The 16858-nt window shown below is 41.8% G+C and overlaps 1 protein-coding gene and 1 long non-coding RNA gene across 5 annotated transcripts in view; one reads left to right on the forward strand and one right to left on the reverse strand.

Annotated features, from left to right (window-relative positions):
• Nucleotides 1-10187, forward strand: part of LHFPL2 (LHFPL tetraspan subfamily member 2) — a 161360-nt gene extending 151173 nt beyond the window's left edge. For all 4 annotated transcript variants that reach the window (XM_039247439.1, XM_039247440.1, XM_039247441.1 and 1 more), the window contains one exon: nucleotides 8253-10187. In XM_039247439.1, the coding sequence (XP_039103370.1) occupies nucleotides 8253-8509 (257 nt within the window). In that variant the 3' untranslated portion in view covers nucleotides 8510-10187. The remainder of the gene's footprint in view (nucleotides 1-8252) is intronic.
• LOC120242007 lies at nucleotides 5600-16169 on the reverse strand. The gene is made up of 3 exons (XR_005531002.1): nucleotides 16006-16169; nucleotides 15171-15299; nucleotides 5600-5820 (listed from the first exon to the last, which is right to left on the reverse strand). It is a non-coding gene; the product is annotated as an uncharacterized LOC120242007 (long non-coding RNA).
• Nucleotides 16170-16858: the final 689 nt, after the last annotated feature.

A 16858-nucleotide genomic window follows, 5' to 3' on the forward strand; every position in this document is an offset into this window, starting at 1 on the left:
TTGTCAAGTATGCTACTTTGGTTTCCTTTAAAATGGAACATCTGCGTCACAGCACCCTTTTTTCTTCCATCCCACAAATATTTACTGAACACCTATTAAATGTCTTACGTTGTTCTAGTCAATTGAGATAAAGGATAACTTGACGGAGTTCTTTCTCCTCATGGAGTTTACATTGGCAGAGAGACAGGAAACCATGTGATTATTTCGTATATTAAAAGGTGATAGATGCTATGGAAGAAAAAAAGGTGTAGCCAGGGTGAGAGAGGTTATGTATGCTGGTATGAGAGGACAAATTTTGCCATTAAATAGGCCAGTCAGGGTGGGACTCCGGGAGAACAGATTTAAAGACTTAAAGGAGATAAACACGTTAGTCCTATGGGTAATCAGGAGAAAGAGCTTTCCAGGCCCAGGGAACAGTTAGAATGAAGGCTGATAGGCCTTGCTGATAGAGGGCTGTGGGCTCTGAGAGGGAGTGGAGTCAAAAATAATGCTAAGGTTTTTGGCCTGAGCAGTTATAAGAACTGAACTCCGATTCGCAGGTTATGCAGTCCACAAAGCAAAGATAAGCTTGTGACTGGGGAGGGACAAGAGTCAGGTTTGCACATAATTTTCAAGTACCTTGTTAGACACCCAACTAGAGATCGAGTAGGCAATTGGATATGCACATCTGGAGATCAGAGTGTAGTAGATTTCAACCCAGAATATTTAAAGCCATGGGACCAAGTGTGATAGATACAGAGAGTACAGAGGACAAACGATCGAGCCCTGGGCACTCCAGAGTTAAGATATTGCAAAGTTAAGGAAGAACAGCAAAGGATACGGAGAAGGAAAAGCTAACATGGCTTCCCACCTGGAGGTAGAACACCGGCAGATGGTCTAAAACTCTTACAAGGAGGACTGTCCTTAGTTTTCCTTTAATCCTGTACTATCAATATAGTTTTGAACCTGCTTATTGGAGTTCCCTGTAAGCCTGGAATGCTCTATGCACAGTGTCCTGGAATGGGGCTGGGATGCTAAAAGGCAGTCACTCTCTGTTCTTACTTGCCTGGCTTCCTATTACAGAGACGGCTGCCATGGAGAAAGGGAATGAGGTGTAGGGGCTGTGGTGGCAGAGGCAGCCTCCTGGGATTACGCTGTGGTGAACTGAGCTGGGCCAACGGAACCTGGGGCAGGCTAAGCCGAGCCCATATCCCAGACCTGAGTCACAGAGTAGACCTGAAAGGGGTCCCTGGCTGCGTTCCTAAATGAATCAATGGCTATTTCAAAGAAGTAAATTGAGCTCTTGACCTTTGTGATCCCGAGTTAACTGTGACACACCCATCAGGTTTATGGTAAATGCTAAGACAAAATTGTCATGTAGAGTAAGAAATAAAATTTCGTGCCCTCAAGGGGCTCAGAGCCCTACGATACTGGGTACTACTGTATCCTCAAGGCTGAGTATAATGACTGATGTTTCGGAGGGAACTCAATAAATAGTTGAACAAATATACAAAAATAACAATGTGATAAAGAGCTGAAGAGGGATATGCACAGGGTAGTACTAGGAAGCACACAGAAAATACCATTCTGGCCGGAAGTGGTGACATGTTTCACATGGAGGTGACATTTGAATTGGGGGAGAGGGGATATTTCCAGACAGAGGAGTACCCAAGGGGTCAGCCTGAGTATGGGCCCCTTGTTCAGGGGATGGTGAGGTGTGTGATGTGACCAGATTCCTTGAGCATAACTGGCTTAAAAGTGTTGAAAGCCTATGAAACCCTACATGACCCCAGTCCTCTACCCCTATGGTGGCTGCTCATTACTGTGCCAGGCACCAGGACAAGCTACTAAGCCTGCTGCCAACTGTCTGCTGTGTCCTCACTCTCCAGAGAGATTAGGATATTTCACAGCTTTAGGATGAGCTTCTTGATTACAGTCCAGTGGAGGCTCACTGTTGTGTCCTTCGCTGGGGGCTTCGCCACAGGTTGACAATAGCAGTAACAGATGGCCTTCTTTTCTTCCTGTCCTGAGAAAACTGCTTTGCAAACTAACGTCTAAGCTCTTCGCAGTTTTGTCTGGAAGCCTGTGAAGAGGAAGTAGGAATGTGAGATCCAGAAAGCCACTTGTTATTCTGTAGAACAGGAGCCAGCCTTTAGTTCTGATGTTTTCAGGCCAGGAAAAATGGTGTTCTTCCATACAAATGGTGGGTGACCCACAAAAGACAAGAAACCTTCAGTCCATACCCTTGGCCAGCTGGTGGTCAGAGAGTCACAATTGTGTGGTTGATCTTGAGGGAAGGAGGTGACCCTCTAACAGCCAGGAAAAGACTGAAACAGCATGGAGACTTTCTTCACTTCCTCCACAGACTGAAGAGCTATGGTTCAGACTGGAATCCCCCATTCCTGGCATCTCATAAAACTTGAGGTAGTCATCTTCAGACCAAGTAGAGTATTTATTATATTCAGCACCTCCTAGTCTTTCTAAAATTGGGGGCTTAGCAGGATTATGGAGATGCTCGTCTTCCCACCAAAAGGATTTCTTTAAAATTTACATTTGCTATCATTATTTGATTCCAGGGCAGTAGTCCCAAAATTACCTAAGGTATACAACTTTGTGGCTGGTCTAATCACAGTCAATGAATGTGGATCACAAAGCAACAATATGAGGACTCTACTCTTCTTGGTGCATTTCATTTTTTTTTTTTTTTTTTTTAGCACCTTCTAGATTTTAGGCACTGGAAATGCTCTGATAATACATAGCTCCAATCTTTTTGGAGCTCACGTGGTTTAATTATTAGACTTAAATCCAAACCACATGTTTAGGTTGCCAAAGAGACTGAAAACTCCTGTGAAGCAAGATCAAACTGCTGGGAATCCAGGGTTGAATCTGAAAGCTCCATCCAGGAAGGGGTAGATATTACTTAAACAGCAGAGGGACGTGGTGGGCACTGCATTGTGATAGCTCATGTGACAGATCATAAGGGAACTGACACCATATGGTCAGCCTTACTGGGCTTGTCAGGGCACTGTCTCCAGCCTGTGGTGGCGTCTTGGGTGGTCCACGTAACTAATCACCAGTTCCTTTCATTCTTTCTTCCCCAGATAAAGCTAAGTCATACCCTCGTGACCCCATGATGAGCAGTGCTGGCATCTTCTCATCCTCTTGGGGCAATGAACTGGGAGGCTGCTAGCAAGAGAGAAGTTAGGGTATGAGGATGAAGATATCTTTTAAAGTTGTGGAAGACGGTACCTTCTTGGGTACCGTTCTATCAAGTTGAGCCATGGAAGAGGTTATCAGTCACCTGAGTCACTTACTGTCTCTCTCACTGCTGGCTGTTTTCTTTGGTTGCTGGCCAGTATCGTTCTCCCTGCTTTTCTTCCTCCCACCTGGGCCAAACACTGCACCGCCAGGCACATGGGAAGAGATACTAGTTAGAAGAAAAGCAAAAGCCCACTGGCCTAGTCCCTTTCTCTATCACCCCCCTCCCAAAACAGTAATGCTTTAGGACAAGGTGACAGACCCCAGAGACAACTACAGGCTGACCTAACTTCAGAAACTGCTTTTGTAGTAGTTGCAGAGGAAGATCAGACCATTTTCTGGCATGGCTCTTATGTTAAGCTCACTCCAGAGCACACTTCACCTGCCATTTGGTCTCTGGCTATAACCCACAACCAAGCTGACGGTCCCTGAGTATATTCCAAATTGAGGACCCGAACAACCATGCCCAATTTTCAGCAGACTTGGTAGGTCTTACTATGTAATTCTGCCTGTTGTCCAGTATGCCTACTGAAGACTTGAATTTTGTCTCATTGGCTGGTATCATTAAGCCTATTTGGAAATCAGGGCTTAAGTTTGCTTCTAAACACTGGGATTCAGGCCTGGAACAGGACAGCGTGACAGGATAAACCAAAAACCAAGAGTTGCCATTTCTTTTCCTACTGGCACATTTCATTCTTACTGACTGGTATCTGTCCTTCCACTGGTTTTCACAGGCTGCACCATGGTTGAGAGAGAGTTTATTACAGGCTTAACTATGTCCCGGCACTCTTCTGAGTCTTGGCTTCGTAGTGGTTAACCACATAATACGAAAGTCCCTGCCCTCGTGGAGTTTAAAGTCTAGGATGGAGACGGATAACAAACAAAATAAGTAAAGCAGTAGGTTGAACTATATGATAGGTCCATTTTTGTAGGTCACAAATGAAATTCCAAGTTTCATATGATTCAAAGTAATATATTCTATGTTAGTAATAAATGCAAAGGAGAAATAAAGGAGGGACAGTGGGGAGATATATGGTTGGAATTTTAAATAGATTGGAATCGAAGACCACACCAACAAGGTGGCATTTGTCACCTAAAAGCTGTCTGGAAGGAAAGCATTGCCAGTAAGAGGAATACCGAGTGCAAAGGCCAGAGTATGACTGGCATGTCCAAGGAAAAGCCCTCTGGCTGGTGAGGCTAGAGCAGAGAGCACGAGGGTTAGAAAGGCAGGTAGGGGTCAGTTTGAACAGGTACTAGGGAGCTGGATGATAGGGACTTGAAGGCCAAGGAGAGAAAGAAAAGCTGGATTTCACTCTGAGATGGGGAACCTTAATGGATTTTTTTCTCACTTTTGTTAAGAAGCAAAAGAATCCATTAGAGTGGTGTTTTAGCATGAAGGAATGCTTATCAGGGCCCAGGAAGTACTACCCAGGCTCCCCAGAAGCTGCACTGGGCCCAAGAGCAGTGGAGTCAGGACATTGTAAGGTAAGGACTAAGTGTGGCAGTCACTGGAGAGGGTCACCTGAATCCTTAAACTTTCTGGAATTCCTTTGTCTTAATACCAGAGAGCTGAAAATTGGGACTTTTTTTTCTTTCTTTCTTACCTGAAAGCCCATTGTTTTCTCTCAGTGAAACCCAGGTCTTGCATTTTCATGGCATTAACCACACTAATAACCACTCTGATGAGTGTTGGAGGAGACACCCACCAGCCAGGGCAAGGCAGACGGTGGTCATTTCCTCCGAGAATGTGGATAGGGCACTGTCATGTCTGTCTAGGCTGGGTGCCCTGGGTGGCAGCCTGTGGTTTCAGTACAGATCACATCCACAGGGGCTTGCAGACATACCACAGGCCGCCTTGTGTTACCCTCCCACATGGACTGCCCTGGGGGCTTATAAATATTCACGCTGAGGCTCTGGACAAACTTGTAAGCATGGCATCCTTCTACGTTAAGAAAAGTCTCCCTGCTGTCCTTACTCACACACTGATCAGCCAGCAGCTGCCACAGAATTTTAAGATGGGCTGAAGCATTTCTGGAACCTTATCTGAGCTATTAGAAAGGAGAACAGCTAAAAGAGCTGAGGAGCAGTGTTGGTCGATGTTTATGACTATGCTGGTGAAGAGGGATCGGATATTAAAATAAAGACTGTTATTTAATGATTTTGAAACTTCCTCCTTCCCAGAAGGATCTGACACAGCCAAATTAAGGTATTTTTTATGTCCTACAACCAACTCCATCCCTGTATGACAGTAAAGCCCATGTTTTCTGTCTTCTGTCTCAATCACAATAAAAAACATTAATTTTACTCACAGGGTTTGTTTAAGCCACATAATACAAATGATATGTATAGTATTTAATCAGAGGCACAATTTAAATGTGAACACTCAGGTCTTTTATAGTGACAAGCAGCTCAGTAGGCTCCTTCACCTCAGGCACTAGGGCTTGACCACAGAGCCTCCATGCCGCACAGTGCCCCTGAGTCCTTGCAGAAGTCCCCGCCGTGGTACCTCACCATTCCCCAGGTGGTAACTTAGTACCTGTGCCAAGAGACCACCAAAGTTCCACGGACCCTGGGTGAAGATTCCTAGGGAATGAGATGGGGATTAATCAGGCTTTACTATAGGCCCTTTGAAATACAAAAGAATTTGCTCAGTAATATTAGATCTCCCCAGCTGAGTAAGATATGTTCAGGTGGAGGGGAGTATATTCTTCCAAGGGTATTATGTTGTAGCTGGGTTCTCCCCTCCACCCCTCTCCAGCCAATTACTGCACCTTTTAAAACATACCCTCAAAACTGCACGGATTTGCTTCTCCATAACTTGTGAACTTTAAACTGCTTTTCTGTGGGAGGGGCCTGCCAAAGGCTTTAACCTATTGTCAGGTGCTAGTCTATGTTCCAGTTTTGTTACTACTGTTACTGTTATGGGCATGGAAAGTATTTTGTAGATGCTTTAACATTCACAACTATTTTATGAATTAAGGATTAGCCTGTTTTACAGCTGAGGAATCGTAATCAGACAAGTTAAAGAGATTTTTTTTTTCTAAGGTCACCAGTCTTAAAATGGCAAAAGCTTGGATTCAAGCCTGTATCATACCCTGAACTCAGAGCAGGTAACTATGAACTGAACTACCTCTTAATTCAGGAAGTCTTTGCTAAGACCTCACATATTCCAGAGGACCAACACATTCTTCACTGGCGGCCTTATCCTGGGGGCATGCGCTCCATGCTTCCCGTCGTAGTCTCTGACCGCACCTCTCCAAGATGCTTCAGTCAGCTGTTCCTTTCACTTACCCATCTGACCCTGCAGTGCATTCCTCTACCTACCTCCCAGCTCTCTGACCTCCGGAGAAGTACAGGGTTGCAGGGTTAAAGAGATTGCTTTTTTGAAGCACCTTTCTTCAGACAGTGAACAGAGGAACCGGTTCCCTCTATTCCACCCCTGCTAGAAAGTCCTCTAAGGCCTCCAGCGTACAACAGTGGGATTAATTTGGGAAGCAGGGTGATCAGATCGAAAGTCAGACGTGAAGTGCCATACTTGGCAGAAGATGCCATCAGAGGATGAAGACAGAGCTGTGAAAGTTGTGATCTGTGGTTTGAAACACAGTCCTTGATCTTGTCCAAACCTAATACTCTACCACCAGTTCACTCATGTTCTTTTTTTGTGGGAAAGTTGCTGTAAATGACTTGGAAGCTTCGGTGTGGTAAACCCAGAGAATTTAAAGGTAGGAACACAGAATTTAGAACCAAGATTAAATTATGAGGATAGAATTGCTCCTGCAAGGTATCTGAAAAACAGCTCTGGGGGGGATATACGTTAGCGATCTTGATTATATAGGTGTCATTTTGCAGAGAAAACCGTTTTTCTCCTGCCACATAAAATAAAGCCATCCTCTTGCGACATTCTTTTTGCTGAGAAAGTTCTGTTGGGTAAGATTTGGGGCCCTCCACTGCCTTGGTCACTGCAGGTTCTGGACTGCCTTAGAAGCAGCTTTCGGTGTGAGACTGGTAGCAGGGCTGGAGGTGGGGCAGGCAAAGCACTCCCGCCCACAACGCAGACCCCCGAGAGTGACTGTCTCCTTACACTTTGTCTCACTTGCTTTGCCTCAGTCCTGGCCCCAGAATAGCTCCTCAACTACTAGAGCTGGCAAGAGGAACTCTCAGTTACATAGTGATCGGTAAAACCGTAAGAAAGAGAAAAATGAACATTTAGTATGATGGGGTAGTGGGGTCAGCAAGTGGAAACAGAGCTTCTTAGTGTCTACTCAGGGCCAAATTCATTGAAAAGCATTCTAAAAGCATTCAGATGAAACAATTCTTCTGAAGTTTGCAGGGGGTTTCTAAATGCTTATATAAGTATAGAAATCTCTGACTCGGGTGTGCAGTCAGTTGTTGGTGACGGCCAACAAAAAGACTGCTCACAGGCTTTAATTCCGGTTAAGATCCGGTCTCTTGCATTGAACCATGGTTCTGTGTGAATTTCCTTAGAACAAGGTTGACTTCCCCTGCAAAAGTCCAGATGGTAAGTATTTTAGATCTTGTTCGGCCTAGGGTCTGTCAAAACTACTTACTCTGCCGTTCCAGCACCAAAGCAGCCACAGACCAAGTCCATAAACGAATGGCCCCAGGGTACGTTCCAATAAAACTTTATTTATAGAACCAAGTCCACATATCACTTGTGGGCCTTTGTTTGCCAAAGTCTGCCTTAGACCTAAAGGAAAATGCTCAGTGCTATAAGAGCTTTATGGGAAGAAACAGTAACAAGTTTAATTTGCTTTTCTAGAAATCTATTGAGTTCACATTCCAACATGTATGAAAGAGGCTAAAAATATTTCTAAGAAAGTGATGAGATTTCTTGATCAAGTCAGAATAGTTGCATAAAACAGTCCCTAACACTTGATACTGCAAAACAGATGTCATAGCCCAAAGCAGTTGGGCTGTACAGTATCTGTACAGTTACTCACTTTACATCAGAAAGCCATGGGGGGTTCTCACCTGTCTTCTCTTCTGCCCTGCAGGACTGTTCCTTATCCTGGGTTTGATACTCTACCCTGCTGGCTGGGGCTGCCAGAAGGCCATAGGCTACTGTGGACACTATGCATCGGCCTATAAACCCGGAGACTGCTCCTTGGGCTGGGCCTTTTACACCGCCATCGGAGGCACAGTCCTCACCTTCATCTGTGCCGTCTTTTCCGCACAAGCAGAAATTGCAACCTCCAGTGACAAAGTACAGGAAGAAATCGAAGAGGGGAAAAGCCTTATATGCCTCCTTTAGTTTGGAAGAGACACAAATGCCACTTTCTTCCTGTGGTAACCTTGTGAAATAGTACCCCTCTGATTTCATCATCTGAGTCAAGTGAAGAACTTGCCTTTATCTCCCAAAGCCTACATTCCACAGCCCTGAGCCTTAACAGGACGAGTGAGAGGCAACATCCAGCTAAGTGACGGCACTCGAGGACCACAGTGCAAGCTGTCAGAGATGGAATATAAAAATACTGCACCAAGACTGACATGAAGTTGACAAGTCTGTCTGACTCCCATCTCCCCCCAGGCTCAACGAAGGAGAATGATCTAAGCCATTAAGGACGCAGTTCCTCTGATAACAGAGGAGATTGCGAGCTAGATTTTCACCCTATTTTGAGATGTGTTTCTGCCACAAGGCTGCATGCCTGTGAGCATCTCTGCCTCAGAATGAGGTTTGGGGGTTGGTGTTTTTGTCGCCTCCTAGTTCTTCCATGTTTTCTCAGAGACTCAAATGAAGACTGCATACTTACTGGGGATAGGATGTGTGCTTGAGGGCCTAATAGGACACTGCCTCTTAATTAGCTGACCGAGGGGTGAGCAGGTCAGTGTGGAATGCTGTTATGGGACTTACTTAGGCTGAATTCCAGGGTAAGGTAGATCGATTAAACTGTACTTCCAAGATTTTAGAAATTTGAAGGAAGGAAGGAATAAGGACCTATATGAACAAGAGCATAAAAGAAGAAAATCCTGCTAGTGAAGACAAATTCATTCCACTTCCCAGCAGTCAGACTAGCACCAGCACTGGCCCAGTGTCTTCTTCCAGTGGAGATCACGTGTTTTTCTCCTAGGGTTAGGACTGAGCTTTGACTGCCAAGGAAACCTCACCGTTTCCTCATTCCAGGAACAGAGATCTCCAGGCCAGCTGTGGCTCATTCAGATGTTCAGTGGGAAAACTTGCCAGAATCTCAGCACTTATGGGGAGACCTTTTCCCACTCTTTGGTAACCATGTGGTAGTCAGCTGTATTTCCAACCCCAGCAGCAAGTGAATGACATTCTTTGCAGGAAAAAAAGAGCTAGTCATAGGAGTTAAGTTTCCCCAGTTTCTGGTATTGATCCTGAAAGCAGACCAAAGTAACATTAAAATTACTGCAATGGGTGATTTGCATCAAAGGCCTCATACCCAGAAAAGCACAGAGTAGAAAGTTAATGCAAAAACGAGAGCTAACCCGAGCTTAAAGCGCCTGCCTATAACTGTTTACAAAAATAATGGACCACCACTATTAAAAGGATTCAGGAGATTTGAATCTTAGTTTCTATAAATTGTCAATAAAATTGATTCATAAGCATGGTATTAGCCATCACTTCAAATTTACTTTGGAATGATCTCAGTGGCAAGAACCCGGTTGGGTACTGCCCCAAGCTTCAGAACTGCAGAACGAGAGAGAAATTTAAGCAAGTGGAGTTGGAGCTGTGAGACTTCTGGAACAGTTAAAAGAATAGGTCTATTTGGGTTTATGAATCTGCTCACATGAGAACGGGCTTTGTTTTGAAAGCTTAACATATAATTTACTCTGCACCTGCTCTGTGTAAGGTGTTGTATTGTAAGTGCCACGAGGCATAGAACCATGATTCAGATTTGACAAGCTTGTCCCAAAGTGAATCCTCTTCAGGCTGATTCTAAAAACATGCCTTGGTGCAAAACAAGTAATTGATTCTCTTCTGGCTTCTGGTCTATACCACAAACCATCCTATCACACAGATTAAAACCTAAACACAGGAGGAGTGGTAGTGTAGAACCTGGCCTTAATGAGTTCACCATTCTTAGACCAAAGTTCAAAATATGCACGATGTAAGCCCTAGGACTTCTTTTGAAAAGAGAAGGGATAAATAGGTATCCTCATAGCAGCTCTCGGTACAGGCTCAGGAAACATTAATTCTCTAACACCACACAGAAATAGGTAATGGCAGCCAGCCAATGGACAGGGCTCCTGTCCCTGACTATGCATTTATATGCTCTAACCAAGCCCCAATGACCACAGTAACTACTTTTTCAACATGGATAGTAATTTTCATTAAAAAAAATTCCTTTTCTCAGAAGATTCACTTTTTTTCTGTAAAAAATAGAGAACCCTTTTCCTAATTCCCTAACACTAATTTTACACTCTGACCTTCCTCTTACAGGTTAAAGTCCTAAGCCCTGACGCTCCTCTGAGCATGTCCATCATCTTTACTATCGGATTGCACTTCCACTAAATGTATCTCTAGAACACCCTGATAACAGAAGTCACAAGTGTAAATGTGACTTCTCTTGGCCAGTGTTCTACTCCATCAGTCTGAATGCTACAGAAGACAAAGCACGTGCACACACACATAACCCCAAACCACTAAAAACTACTTCAACACTGACTTAATAATCAGAGCAGAGATGGAATTTCTCTAGCAGAGACAGAGTAAGAAGTAATGTTGGGCCTTTTAAACCTCCAGTCCATTAGCTAGGATTTGACTGGGGAAAATGGTATATTAAAATCATTCTAGTCTACACCAAAACTGTACAGCTGTTCAAAAACCACTGAATATGAGGAATGTGTTAGAAATATGTTAAACAATTGGACTGTTGACTCACACTTTTATAATTAATACCAATCACCTAATCACCTCAGTCTAAAAGTCTAATACACCTGGACCATTACTACTACCAGAAAAGTCTTATTTATTTTTGCCTGCATCTGCGCTTAGTTTTGTGATGGGCTGGGCTTCTCAATGAACTCCAAGAAGGCAGAAGTATCTGCCTTGGATTCTGTGGATTTTTTTAAACCTGTGTGCTTAATTCAACAATGTTACATTAATTGTGTAGGGATTTTTGTATAGTTTTCAAACCTCTGTGGTGTAATGATCTTTGTTAAACATGTAAAGTGCCATAGTCTTTTTTTATGTGTAGCATATTTAAAAAATATATATGTATATTATACATACACAAGTCTGTGTGAAAGATGTGCAATAACAAAGGTGTATGTATGTTTTGTTTTGTTTTGGGAAACTGGACAGGAGTCAGAACAGGGATTATTTCTGTTCTGGCAAAGGAGAGGTAAACATTTTTTTTGCCTTCATGGCTTAGTCATTAACCCGTAACAATTTAAATGCTACACAAACTGATGTGAAGACAAGACTGGTATGGAATCATTTATTCCTGGGTCTAAATTAAAATAATCACTAGATTTATGTGAAAATAAAGCCAGCACCAGGCCCAGTGAATGCTAGTCTTTCATGTGAAATGTGAAGCTGCCACGTTGCCTTTTCTGTTAGTGTGATAACTAGTAGCTGGTACATAATCACTAAGGAGCTATTTCTTAACATGCTTTGAGAGACCACATTAATGCTAGACCACTATTTAAGGGATGATCTCACACCTTTGTATCCGTAAGAGTCTGGCTTAGAACAGACCTCTCTGTGCAATAACACGTGGCCACTAGAAATCCCTGGCCTGTATTTGTATTGGGGCAGCAAAGACTCCCAAGGGCCAGAAGAGTTAAAGGCACGACTGGGATTTCTTCTGAGACTGTGGTGAAACTCCTTCCAAGGCTGGGGGATTATTAGGTGCTTTGGAGGAACTCAGCATCACTTGATATTCAGCAGCCACTTGAGCCAAATAGAAAACTGTATTTACCGCTAATGGACTCAACTTGAGCCTTCAAATTTGTGGTTATCCTATTGTATTGTAAACTAATACACTGTCTGTCTAGCATTGATTAGGTTCTTGTGCATATGTATTTCACAGTGCCCTCCCCTCCCCAGATCTTAATTAAACCAGATTTTGGAAACTCATTCTGATTTTTTCAAGTGTAAGTATATTGGTTTCAATAGGATATATATAATTTTCTCAAGAAAACATCTACCAAACTTTATGATAAACATTAACTTATATGTAATATTAATGATGAGGAAAATATTCAGGTACTTTATTCCATTCACTAGTAACATATGTATCCCTACCTTAGGTTAGCTTTAACTTTAATATTAAGTACACATTTCTTCCTTGGAGAAGCATCAATATAAATGGAGGGGAGAAAGGACTCTCAAATACTATACAAATATCTTAGGTTTTACAATAAATTTTAAAAATGTGAAGATGCTTCTAAGTATCACTAAGGTTTTACAAAGAATTGTGTGTGATAAAGACAAGAAGAAAGTCAGATGAAGGGCATGGTCTCTTCCAAGATGAAAAAGCCAGTTGTGGAGCAGTTCCACATCCACATTTCTTGAAGGTAATCCTGCCCATACTGAGCCTTATCAAGAAGAAGAATTCTCATTTATTAATTCAGAGATGACCCTAACAACATATTTCATAAAGTGATTCAACTCTCCATATCCCATGAAGCACTTATCTGACAGAATAAACAAAAATGGCTATTTCTCTTCTGATTGAGGGCCCCTAAAAGCTGAAACAACATTTATGCTTTGGCTTCTAAACATGCCTGAAACCTGCTAGGTTTCTGATAGAAATAAAAATTAAAAGCTGACAAAATTATCCAAATCACTCACGCAACAAATATTCCAAACAAGTTAATCTAAATATCTCAAGCAAATTTGGAAATTTTTAGTTGCTCTTTCAACTATCACATCTTTAATGCAAAAGAGAAAGGACCCAGACTTTGCATGTCAGCAGAGGCTGGGGAATCCTCATAACTGCTTCCCATTTCATCCTTAGTTTTTACCTAGCAGTTCTGCTACTGGATCAACTTCCCATGATTGATCTTCCTGGAACACTGCATTTAACTTACTCCTAGCTCTCCTTAAAGTCTTTGCTTAACATTAAAACTACTCAAGAACAGTCTTGACTATGTTGGACATTTATTTTAAGTGGGTTATTTCAGGAGTTTTCCATAACTCACCACCTTTTCAACTCCGAAACACTAAAGGATAATAACAACATCAAGGCAAACATTTAGCCTACTCTTCAAAGCAGCAAGAACCAATAATTGTCTTTATTTCAGCTGCTTAATCATTTGGCTGGGGTCATGCAACTGCTGTCCCTACTACTATCTTTTTCCTTGCAGCTTCTTCCTCACCACACAGAGTTCTACAAGATAAGTCTTTTAAGTTATGAACTGCTCATTTTGCTGAGGTACACAGGATGTAGATAAAAGCATAAATAAGAGGAAGCAGTAAAACCCCTGGGAAGGAAAAGTCAACCAAATAACATGTAGATATTTGCAGCTCTTTGGCTTTTTACAGCAAAATATCCACAAAAATCTAACATCTGTAGGTAAGCAGTCAACCAAGTGTCCATGGGGGAAACCACTTTAACCTATTTTCAAGAGAACAAAGCCTGAGGGGCACCTGGGTGGCTCAGTTGGTTAAGCGTCCAACTTCGGCTCAGGTCATGATCTCACGGTTTGTGGGCTCGAGCCCCACATCAGGCTCTGTGCTGACAGCTGAGAGCCTGCAGCCTGTTTCAGATTCTGTGTCCCCGTCTCTCTCTGCCCCTCTCCCACTCATGCTCTGTCTCCCTCTCTCTCTCTCTGCCCCTCCCTCACTCATGTTCTGTCTCTCAAAAATAAACATTAAAAAAAAAGAATATTAAAAAACAAAACACCAGCACCTTAAAAAAAAAAAAAAGAGAACAAAGCCTGAATTAAGGCAGGTGATGGTGAAGACCATAAAATGAATTAGGTTTTAGAAAAAGGATGGAGAGCTTGGTGACTAGTCAGAAGTGGGAGGGGGTGTGGAAAGAGGAGAGAGTCCAGAGTGACTCCATGAATTGGCCACTGGGTGGAAAGTGATGCTATCACCAAGACAGAAATCCAAGAGGAGCAGAAACAGTAAAAGCGGGAAGGCTCAGCCTAGGCTGCCAGTGGAGAAGTCCTGTGTGCAGCCCGGAACAGAGTATGGAGAGAAGATCAGGTTAGACAAAGAGATCTGGAAGTCACTGAAACACATGACAGAAAAGTAAGAGTTCTTAATGGCTGCGCACTTTCTTTGTGCATGTACTGTCTTAAGTACTTAGTATAACTGATTTATTCATCAAAACTCAATTTAAAGAAAATTATTCTCATGTTGCAGATAAACCGTCACTTAAGTAACTCAAGTTATTTAAATTTATTTATTTAAATTTATTGAGTTATTTAACTCAAGTTAAATAATTTGCTCTAGTTTAAAAAGCTACCAAGAGGCAAAGCAAGGGCTCAGACACAGGCTTGACACCCAAGTCTATATATTCTCAAACAGCTGTAGTTTCCTTCTACCGAAAAAGTACATGGTGAAAAGAACACCAATACAAACCACAGCGGAACACCAACATCTCTGTGTAGGTGAGTCTTAGAATAACTTCCTAGTACCACTCCAAAAAGACCGTAAGATGACAACTGACGAAAACTGCTCTCTCCTCCCTTTTCAGATAAAGATCTGGTAGTTTTTCATACCTCTCAAGATGACACCACATGTCTCAATTCACTCAGTCCTGAAAACTGCCACTAAAAGTACATCAGGTATATGACAGCAGTATTACAAATGGTGGTTTGATAGTTATTTCATTATGAACAATCTCTCATCCAGGATAAGCAGTTATTATTATTAGCTAAAAAGCCCATTTTCTTCACAGTTAACCTAATAAGGATTTGACCTCAACTAAAGTTTCTCCAAACAGACACACAAATATCAAAGACTGTTGCATAACGGTACAGCAGGTACTCACCAACATATCGCAGAGCTAGGCCTTGGTATGGAGACTTCAAAAGTACATGCTATAATTTTTTTCTTGGTTACTGATTTTTTTCCCCCTCAAGTCCTGTCCCCAAAGGATGGGTATGAATTATGGATATCACTGTGGAAAAGTGGAAAAGGAATAGTTGGAAAGAAGTGGTACTAAGGGGCAGAGGTCCCCTATGTGACAGGAGTGAGGGGACACGGGTCTAGCTGCCCCTTCACCACCACCGAGTGACTGGGATAACTTTCTACTCATCTATAAAAATGCAGCCAATAATAGAAAATACATCATAGGTTTGGTATGAGAATTCAGTGTTGTATGTAAAGCATTTATTATACACTCTGGTATAAAGTCTCCACTAAGTAAAAGTTTTTAGATGAAAAAAGTTCTGTTATATATGGGTTGTGGAATGCTCTGAAGAATAGGATTGTTGTGAGAATATTTATTATAGTATTAGCATATTCTGCTAGGAAAAATAGGGTGAAGGGGCCTACTGCATACTCTACGCGGAATCCGCAAACAAGTTCTGATTCTCTATTAGATCGAATGGGGCTTGACTGGTTTCTGCTAATGTTAAGATGAATCATATTATGGCTAGGGGTCATGTGGGAAGGATTAGTCATATGTGTTCTTGAGTAATGATTAGTGTAGCTAATGTGAAGGAACCATTTATTAGCAATACTGATAGAAGAATAATGGCTATTTAATATACTCTGGTATAAAGTCCTAAGTAAAAGTTATTAGATGAAAAAATCTTGAAGAATAACACTAACTTGTTAAAACCAATCTAATTTTACCCAGAGAGCCTCAATGGATTTGCTACCTGAGTCCACTACTTCTTTTTCCATCCTATTATCCTTATCTTAGTTGTTTCCGGAAGTGGAAGATTTCTCTGTGGATGCAGGATACATGGTAACTCCTATTTAGCAAAACCAAAAAAATAAACAGATTAGTGTTGAATGAGCCATCACCTATGCACAATCAGAATCTAAAAAAAGAAACTTGATAAAAACCTACTGGTGACAAATACTTTAGAAAAGGGAGATCCAATTTGGCAGAGTATGTATAAAGAAGCCATTTCATACAATACTGACAGGGTGTAAATTGATAAAATTTTCTGGAGCAATTTGGCAATGCACAACAAAGGTCTTTAAAACTGCTTTTAAAAATGTGACTCAATCTTGAAGTCATAAGTTCAAGTCCCACACTGGAGGAAGAGTTAAACAAGATAATGCTTCTGTTTTGACCCAGCAATTTTCCCTAAAGAAAGAACAAAAGACTAGGCCCCCAAACTTAGGAACAGTACATTCCTTGATAAATTATTAATAAAAAATCTGAAAATCAGAACTTAAGGAACAACAGAACTTAGAAAAATAACATATGAACAGCTTAAAACAATGAACAAAATAGCAATAATTTCATAACTATCAAGAATTACTTTAAATGTAAATGGACTAAATTCTCTAATCAAAAGACATAGAGTGGTTTGAATGGATAAAAAACCAAGACCCAACTTTATGCTGTCTACAAAAGATTCACTTCAGATGTAAGGACACACACAGATACGAAGTGAAATGATAAGAAAATCTTTCACATAAAAATAAACCAAAAGAGAACTGGAGTAATACTTATATGAGACAAAACAGACTTTAAAATACAGTAAAAAAGACAAAAGA

This window comes from Hyaena hyaena, unplaced genomic scaffold (assembly GCF_003009895.1).
Source record: "Hyaena hyaena isolate Hyena2069 unplaced genomic scaffold, ASM300989v1 scaffold_299, whole genome shotgun sequence".
Lineage (NCBI taxonomy): Eukaryota > Metazoa > Chordata > Mammalia > Carnivora > Hyaenidae > Hyaena > Hyaena hyaena.